The sequence below is a fragment of the Sceloporus undulatus genome, chromosome 4 (assembly GCF_019175285.1).
Source record: "Sceloporus undulatus isolate JIND9_A2432 ecotype Alabama chromosome 4, SceUnd_v1.1, whole genome shotgun sequence".
Lineage (NCBI taxonomy): Eukaryota > Metazoa > Chordata > Lepidosauria > Squamata > Phrynosomatidae > Sceloporus > Sceloporus undulatus.
Window position 1 is genome coordinate 242,636,186 of NC_056525.1, and position 9,573 is coordinate 242,645,758.

The 9,573-nt window shown below is 39.0% G+C and overlaps 1 protein-coding gene across 1 annotated transcript in view; it reads right to left on the reverse strand.

Annotated features, from left to right (window-relative positions):
• Window positions 1-9,573, reverse strand: part of COL22A1 (collagen type XXII alpha 1 chain) — a 236,856-nt gene that overhangs the window by 66,806 nt on the left and 160,477 nt on the right. The window contains exons 26-31 of the mRNA XM_042466288.1: window positions 8,950-8,994; window positions 5,989-6,042; window positions 3,605-3,658; window positions 2,105-2,149; window positions 1,169-1,231; window positions 788-841 (exon numbers count right to left, since the gene is read on the reverse strand). Coding sequence (XP_042322222.1) covers window positions 788-841; window positions 1,169-1,231; window positions 2,105-2,149; window positions 3,605-3,658; window positions 5,989-6,042; window positions 8,950-8,994 — 315 coding nt within the window. The remainder of the gene's footprint in view (window positions 1-787; window positions 842-1,168; window positions 1,232-2,104; window positions 2,150-3,604; window positions 3,659-5,988; window positions 6,043-8,949; window positions 8,995-9,573) is intronic.

Genomic DNA, 9,573 nt, shown 5'->3' on the forward strand with positions numbered 1-9,573 from the left:
TTGTATTCATTTTCATGTGGATTAGGTAAATCTGAGAAGGAAAACAAAATTTGATGGGGCAATTTCCCCCCCCCCCCCACCCATCACTATTTTGTGGACCCTGCATGTTATGGCTGGAATACTGTTAGTGGTATATACAAGTGAAAAGTCAACATATGCCTGCACCTATCTTTTTGTTACTGTTCATGTGTAGAATGTTATTATTATTATTATTATTATTATTATTATTATTATATTAGCCTTTATTTATAAAGCGCTGTAAATTTACACAGCGCTGTACATACAATCTTTTTAATTGGACTGTTCCCTGCCCTAAGGCTTACAATCTAAAAAGACACGACACAAATGTTATTTTCTTCTTCTCTCCACAAAAACTAAAGTTCATCTGACTCACTGTTTTGCTGTGATAGCCCCCACAATTCAGTAGTTTTGGAGAACCAATTGGCCTTGTCCCCACATCTAGATGCAGACTAATTACATCATCAGCTGAGACTGCCAAAAATCTCAGTTGATCACAGAAGATGATGTCATTGATCTGTGTCTAACTATGGGACATAGCCATATGCTTCTTTGTTTTCCTCTTCTTTCCACCAGCCACTTTCAACCTAGGAGCTGTAGTGGTTAAACAGTGAGTCCATGTGAGGTTAAGAGGAGAGATGTAGCATTGTTTCTCCTACAGAACATTTTACACGATGCTTTACCATACCGGATCTCAGTCTATGAGTGTGTGTAAATAAGTGACCACACTATAGAATCCACTATTCTTTCAAATGTTGTCAAGACTCACCTTGTCACCTCTTTCTCCTTTGAAGCCAGGAAGGCCAGCTCTTCCTTTTTCACCCTGCAAGGTACAGAACAAACTTAGATGTTTGCATGACCATATCAGGCAGCACTCATGTGCACTGAATGTTTGTTGTCACACTATAAACATTTGATAGGAGGCAGTAAATCAACATGCAAGTGAAAGCATTTTTAAGGGCAGCACTGGCATAAAACTAAAAAAATCGGAACAATGAGCAAGCAATGACAAGCTTTAATACTTCCAAGCCAAATTTCAGTTGGAAAAGGACCAGCTTTAATCAACCTCTTCTTTCACTGCTATTCTTTGAAGAGACGTTGCTCTCCTTCCAGCTCTATCCAATCTAAGCCAACACTCCAAAATGCATACCTGATCTCCTTTTTCTCCTCTCAGCCCTGGCAAACCAGATGGGCCTGGAAGTCCAGCGTCACCCTAAGACAAGAAAAACGAGAGTGCAACGAGTTAAAAAATAATGTGTGCCTTCTCACAAATGTCAGCAGTCAACATTTCTTGCAAATACCATTTTCTGATTGAGGTTCTACAAAAGCAGTATCTGGATGAGCTCTGTCCAGGCATTCTGTTTGTGGTGTGGCAAGTGGTGGCTGTGTTTCCACTAAGGTAGGGAACCCACTCTAGGGTTTAGTCCCAACTGTACTTTTTAGGGGAATAAGGTTCAGTGGGTTGGATAGCGCTTTCAAAGTCTGGACTTAAACCCATAGAAGACCCACTAACCCATTGACATCCAAGTCTGCAACCTCTAATGGGTTACAGTAAGCAAGAGAAGAGTGGGAATGAGTATACTAACCCCATCCCCTCCTCATCCTTTCCCACTACCCTTTATACACAATGTACAATTTTCTGAGGAAGAGAGCCTCTTCTGTTCACCACATGATTTGGAAACCTGATTTTCTATGTGTCTTAGACAGCCTCCATGAGTAGAAGAGATTCATCTTCCTAAAGTGACTCCTTCCATGGGACGACTGACAAAAAACAGTGGTGTTGGAGACAACACTTATACTGCCCCTCCTCATCTATTCATTTTTTCCTACAATCAGAATGCCTGAATAGGGCTACAAATTCCATGAGAAGACAAATTAAGACTGGTGTGAAAACATGTATAGATTCTATTAAAATTGCCAGACATATTGCTGAACTGGTTTGCAGACTTTCTTGCATCATGAAATGTCCACTCCAATCATCCTTCTAATGGTCACCATTTTGAATAGCTAAAACTTCATAGAGAAATTGGCTCTAATCTGCTGGTGCTCTTCTAAGTTGGTATAAATCTGACTCAGCAATACATACCCTCTCACCCGTAATACCAGGCCGGCCAGGCTCTCCAGTTTCACCCTGGAAAAATAAAAGCAATGTAACAGTTTTACTGTGGATGACAGTGTCCAGTCAATTTACCTCTTAAAATGCCAGAAAGTACAGTCTAGCATTGGGGCACCTGTGGCCCCAAATCTGTGATTTTTTGTCCCCTGGATCATCCTTTTCCTGGACATAAAATGATTTCTGGGGGTGGCAATTCATTTTTACAAAGGTTGCAAGCCCCCTCTCCCAACATTATTTTTCAAAATCAGAAATAGACTTGAAGTCCCTTCTGGGTTATTTTTTTATGGGAGTGGGGTTAAGCAGGCAATATGTCTGCTGAAAGGCTCAGGAATGTAACAATGGCACCCCACACCTAACACATTTGCCTACACTTGCTTTTAACCATTAAAGTTTAAAGGATGATCTCAGTGTAGTAAAAACTGAGAGCTCCTCTTCATTTCTTCCATTCTCTGGTCACAGAACTATCCATAAGACATGTAAACATTCCAAAGATGAAAGGAAATGGGACAGAGCCAAGCTGCACCTGAAGTTCAGTTTGACTTTGCATCTTTCTATTTTTCACACCACACAACTATAGCCTTATGATTTTGATTTAACTTCCATTCCATGGGGTTTGTAGTATGGTGATGCACTGGTTGAAGATTCTAAATATGCCTCCCTAAACTGCATATTCCAGGCTTCCATAGGATGGAACCATGGCCATAGGTGTGAAATCATAGTACCATAATTTTCAGACTTATTATTCAGAAGATTTGAATCAAGAATTATCTAAATACTCTTTAAAAACTAATGTTAAAAAGACAAGAACTTTCAGCTTTATTGTTCATGCTAGGTGCTGTTAAATCATGGCAACAGGATTTGGACAACAAGATATGAGTGCAACTATATCCCACATATCCCATGCCCAGTAATTGATACTGACTCTGATAATGGAATAGATGGTGGTGGCTGTTGTTGTTATTTGCCATCAACTCAACTTTGATTTACAGAGACTATGAATGAGATAACCTTCAAAAGCCCCAGTCATTAACAGGCCTGCTCAGGTCTTACAAACTCAGGGCCATGGCTTCCATGTCTGAGTCTGTCCACTGGCAATGTTGTCTTCTTCTTTTCCTTCTACATTTCCCCTGCTTTGTCATCTTTACCAGTGAGTTATGTTTTCTCAGGATATATTGTAATAATAGCCTCAGTTTAATTGTGTTGGCCTCTAGTGAGAGAGCAGGCTTAATTTATTCTAGGGATTATTTATTTGTTATTTTGGTGGCCAATGGTATCAGCAATATTCTCCTCCACAATAACATTTTAATTAGTTGAGATAGATAGATAGATAGATAGATAGATGTCTTGATTGACTGTCCAGTTTTCACATCTGTACATAGAATTCAGAAATAAAAGGGTGACTGTATAATAAAAAAAGACCAGACCCCCCCCCTTTTTTTTTTCTTTTTTTTTTTTTTTTTTTTTTTTTACCTTGAGGCCCATTTTACCAGGGAAACCATCTTCTCCTCTCTCTCCTGGCTCTCCCTGTGTGGAATTCAAACAAAAGTTAGCTAATGAGACACAGTTGCTATAATGAAGTTATAACAAAAAAACTGTTAATTGTCATCAAGTTGATGGCATGGTGACTCTATGAATGAAAGACTTCAAATACATTATAATTACATTGACTAGGGTCAGAATTGGATGTTTCAAGGAAAAAATATTTCTCAACCCTATAAGTCTCTTGGAACTTATGTGGAAATGATATAGGTTTTCATGGGAAAGGTGTGGCCATAAAGGAGGGCTTGTAACCATTTCGGGGAGATGGGGAGAGAAGAATCTCTTAAATTGCTGAAAAATTAGTTTATAGGTCTTATGTTGATCCCTGCTAGTAACTCCAATGAGTCATTAGAATTTCCCCACAGATTGACTCACCATTTATTAGATAATTTCATGGTCCACAATAGTTGTAGCTAACCAATAAGATCTAGGAGCTGTAAAGACGAGGGCGGGATGCCGCCCCCTTTTGCCCTAGATTGGGAGCATGGCAACCGCACATCGCAGCCTCCGCAGGGAGCAAAAAGAAGCTACAAAAAATGGCTTCTTTTTTGTATCCTGGGAATGGTGTCATAGGTGCATTGGCACCATTTGGGCACTGTATTGGAGTCATGATATGATGCCACATGCCATCTAAAAGGGTGGTGCAATGGGGGTGTAGTCACAGCATCCAGGGTGCAGACGCTGTGCTGTGGCTCTGCCCACAGACTGACATGAAGTGCTGGTTTGTATCCCCCCAGGCTATTTTTTTTTTAACAGAACCATGCCAACATTATTTCAGTCACCAATGGGCTGTGGCCATATGGACTTTATTAGATTGTTCACAAATACAAATTTCAGGCTCTGCAGGCAACCCTCAAAACAGAGCATTTTAGCAATATTAATTCCTTTTTAAATTCTGCCACTAGCTGAGAGGACTATTAAAACATTTCTTCAGTTTGGAAACTCTGAAAATACTGCTAGGCTACTCAAATAAAATCCAAAATCTACAAAGAAGTGATACTTTTATTGGCCAGCCAAAATGCACAAAAAACATAATGCAAGCTTTCAAAGCTCCACTGGCTTCTTCATCAGACATTCTATGTTTTGTGCATTGTGGCTGGCCAATAAAGATATCACTCCTGTGTGGATTGTGGATTTTGTTTTATTTTGCTGTATGGCTAGCATGGCCACCCCTCAATAAATATTATAGGCTATTGTAACAGATTCCCCCCACCACTTCCACAAGCTGCATTTTTAAAAAAGCATTTAGGAGCAAAGAAACATAAGAAGCTGTCCTTAGTTTGAGTTAAACTGTCAATCTATTGATCCCAGAATTGTGTCAACTCTCCAAAGTCTCAGACAGGATCTGATCTCAGCCCTGGCTGGAGGTCCTTGTTGTCCCAATATGGCATTTTATTACATAGCTAACATGGTCTGACCCTGCTTCATTTAGAAAATCTGGAAAGGTTGGGTTAGTTCAGATAACTCTATGTTGGTAGAATTTTGGGGCATGTAGTTTGCTGCACAATTGTCTTTCCTGACTATTAATCTTGCCTTCATTCTGTCACATATCCTGAGGATGCTATACTTCTCTGTGCTTCTTCTCAAATGTAGTGATGAGTAATTTCAGAAATTTTCTTCCCATCTTTAGGAAGTTTTCAGAAACCATACAGTTTACAAATGACATTTGCAATTCAGGACTTCTTCCCTGCAAAATAGTACATGACAGTTTTGCACAGAAAAGAGCATTTTCTAAAAGGAAAATAATATTTCAATGCAGAAATATTAATTCCTGTGCATTTTCTGTGCAGTAATTAATACTTATGCATTGAAATATTATTTTTCCATGTCAGGAAGGGTGCTTCTGCTGGAGATCCCTTTCATGTGATTGGGGTGCCCTTCTGCCCTCTCTTCTCACTGGTCACATGATGGTCTATCCACAGAGCTTCTGCATAGTAATGGCAGTGGCTCCAGGGACAAGCCATCCCCTTCCCCAATCTGCTTAGTATGGTAAAAGGGGGATGATGTGGTGTCTGGTGTGTGAACAGCAAGCAAGCCTAAGTCATGCCTGATTCAGCTGTTTGCCTGCCACAAAACCATATGCTAACCCTGTGGCTTTGGGGAAAAACACCAGGGCTTCCAATGACTTTGCCAACTTCAGGGTAAAGTCAGGTTAACTGGGAAAGCACATGGTATTTCAGTGGATGTCACCGTGCATCGTCCAAACAGACAGCACTAGCATCAGGATGGGAACAGTGCCAGGATGGGAACACATGCAGACAAAGCCTTAACTGAATAACATCAGCAGTATTTTGCAAAATGATGATGCTACTTACTTTTGAACCAGGAAGTCCAGGTAAACCTTCCAGGCCAGGTTTTCCAGGTAAACCCTAAAGAAAAGGGTAACAAAACAAAACATACAGTCAGCCCTCCTTATCCACAGATTTTTTTATACATGGATTCAAACATCCATGGCTTGAAAATACTTTTTAAAATATACAAATTCCCATAGGCAAACCTTGATTTTGCCCTTTTATACAAGGGACACCATTTTACTATGCCATTGTGTTTAATGGGACTTGAGCCCTGGAACCAAATCCCAGTGGATACCAAGGGCCCATGGTACATATCAATTTTAAGACTGCAGTGCGCTTTGCTTTCTTCTTTCTAAATGGGAAGTTATTCTGTTAATAACAATAATATTTATTTATTTATTTATTTATTTATTTATTTGTATTCCATTTTTTCACAAAAGAATCAAAGCAGATTCCAGCAATATAAATAAAACATCAAACAATTTAAAATTACAAGAGATCTGTCTTAATAGCCTTTTTAAAGGCTTCCAAGGTGGTATTAAGGCAGATCTCGTCTGGCAGGTCATTCCAGAGCCTGGGGGTGGCAGATGAGAAGGTCCTCTAGGTCACCACAGAGAGTCCGGTCTTATTAGGTTGTAGCAGATTCTTCCCAGAACACCGAAGTGTGCGGGGAGGATTTTATGAAAGTAGGCACTCCCACAAGTAGTCAGGGCCCAAGCTGTGTAAGGTTTTAAAGGTTAGAACCAACACCTTGTACCTTGCCCAGAAACTGATAGGCAGCCTATGGAGAGATTTTAGTACCAGTGTAATATGGGCAGGTCTGGAAGTGTCCGTGACCAGCCTGGCTGCCATATTTTGTACCAACTGAAGTTTCTGAACTTGGCAGGAGGCTAGTCCCATGTAGAGTGCATTGCAGAAGTTGAGTTGAGAGGTTTACCAGCACATGTACTGCATGTTCTGTTGCAGCAAGATGATGAACAAATTATGGCATAAGTTTTTGTGGCCACAGACCCTTCAGCAGATACCTGAAGTGCAGCCAGAATATCAAATACACGGGTAGGAGAAGGTGAGGGCAGGTAGTGGGGATAGGAATGAGAAAAGAAATGACTGCCAAGATCCCATGTCAAAGAGGCAGAGCATATTAATTGGAGGCATGGTACTCAAGGTACAGAATTTCAGAGTAAGTCCCACTGAATTCAAGTGGGATGCAATTCTCACTAATATACTTGGGTTCACAGACCAGTTCTTTCAAATCAATGAATCATTTGGTTCCATTACAGCAATTTTGCAGATGGCCACTAGACGTCAGGCATTCCAAAGAAAAGGTGTAAAGATTTTACTCATTTTTTTCACTTATGTAAAAACCTCAAACTTTTTACACAATACAGTTTTAATACCACTTTACGTACATGACTACATACTATGGAATCCTGGGATTTCCAGTTTGGTGAGGTATTAGAGCTCTCTAGCAGAGAATTCTAAATTCATCATGGCATTATAAACTCCTGGATTCCACAGAATGGTGCTATATCAGTCATATCAAAGTATTATAACTGTATAGTGTGAAATAAATCTTTCTCTGAAGGGTTGCTATTGAGGAGGGATTATTTTGTTTGTTTGTTTGGTTCATTTTGCATTAATGCAACCAGGAGTCCAGTGGGTCCCAAACTTTGGGATATATATATATATATATATATATATATATATATATATATATATTTAAAATGCTACATTTTGTTTTCTTGGATTTTAATTTTATTTCAAAAATAGTTTGCATGAACATTCATGTGCATTTCTTTTGCTAATTTCTCCTAATACATGCATTTCATAATGCAATTTTAAATGTATGCATTCCTAATATAGAAAGGGTTTTTTTAATCAAGTAATATTCCTAATGTAATGCATTCTGATATTTATATAGACATAGGCATATTTATATTTTCCCTTATTATCCACATACGTATACAAATTTTCCATCTCAGAATGCCATTGCAAAAACTTGGTGCATTTCAAAACAAGACAAGAGGCCAGTGGCTATGCCAGCTGGGGGTAAGTACTCCAAAAAAGTAACTTTTTCAAGTTGTGAAGATGAATGTGTTTCTATTTGTGGTTAGATCTGTAATTTCAGATCTATATAAGAATTTAAATGCATGATAATTTGAGTGGATTTGAAAGGTGTTTACAGACATTATTACGGATGGACAGATGTGAAGTCCACATAAGATCACACAGAGAAAATATTTCCATCATGGATCCATGCATAAGCTCATGAAGTACATGTAATCTTGTTACCTGTCAGGATTTTGTTGTTGTTGTTGTTAAAAAACTGGTTTTTTCAGCCAATGAGACTACTGAAGAGATGGTCTTTTGGCTTTAAAGGCTATTTCACTGTCCCACTCCAAAACATCAGGAAAAGGAGACAAAAATAGTCTGTATGTAACCCTTGTTGCACTGTATAACACAAGAGGTATATGGACTTCCTAGAGGGTTTCATACTGGCACATAGAAGACTCAACCAATGCTCTCTGTCCTAGAATCTGAACATTCTCATGCTGCATCCACACTGCAGAAGTTTAACACCACTTTAACTGTCATGGCATAATGCTTTGGATTTCTGGGGTTTGTAGTTTGTCACACCAGAGGCTTCTGACAGAGAAGGCTACATTTCTCATAAAACTACAATTCCCAGAATTCCACAGCACTGAGCCATGACAACTAAAGTGGTGTCAAGATGGATTATTTTTGCAATGCGTATGCAGCCTAGATCAAAATGAATGTCTCCATTTCAAAATAGGTTGATGCTCCATCCTTTTTGCTATGACTGTAGAAATGTCATTTGATCCATTCACACATTCACAGACAGACACAGCTCTTTCCTTAACCTCCTAAGTCTCTAACAAGGTGGGCTTGAATATTTTAACTCTGTAGTCCACCTATCTCCAAGTCTACATTTCAAACCTTCAAGTGTTGTAAAGCACTTACAGGTGGTCCAGGCTGTCCGTTTCTTCCTATTTCTCCAGGTAACCCCTAGAAAGACAAACAACCTTTCAGCTTTTGGCTTTAGTAGTATATGCTTCATAACTTTTTAAAGGGCTAGTGTAGCAGGCATTTAAAAACATGAAACTTTAAACTATTACATTTTGGACTCCAAGCTCAGAATCTCTAAGCCACTTTGATCCCAGTCAATTCTAGCTGGGGGATTCTGAGAGATGTACAAACAGCAATTTTTCCAAGGTACTGTATAGTTAAGACAATCCCTAGCTCCTGACTTCAAGCCACATGGCTGCAAAAATAATTTCAGTTCTGTTTAAAAATAAAATAAAGGAGAAAGCAAGCGTGACAGATTCACCCTTCCAGGCAGAAGGCTTTGAATGCATATTTCTCAAAGTTTGGTTCTGAATCCTTTGTAGTGCTGACAGCTCTCTTTCTACATAGATGCCTTATCATTTGGTAGGTGCTGGCTTTTCCAATAGTGGGATAATGAATCCTCTCTAAAATAGGTCCAAGTAATGTTTAGGAACATCACAGTTGCTTAAGTGTCTGTTTTTCTATCCCAATAATAATAATAATAATAATAATAATAATAATAATAATAATAATAATAAT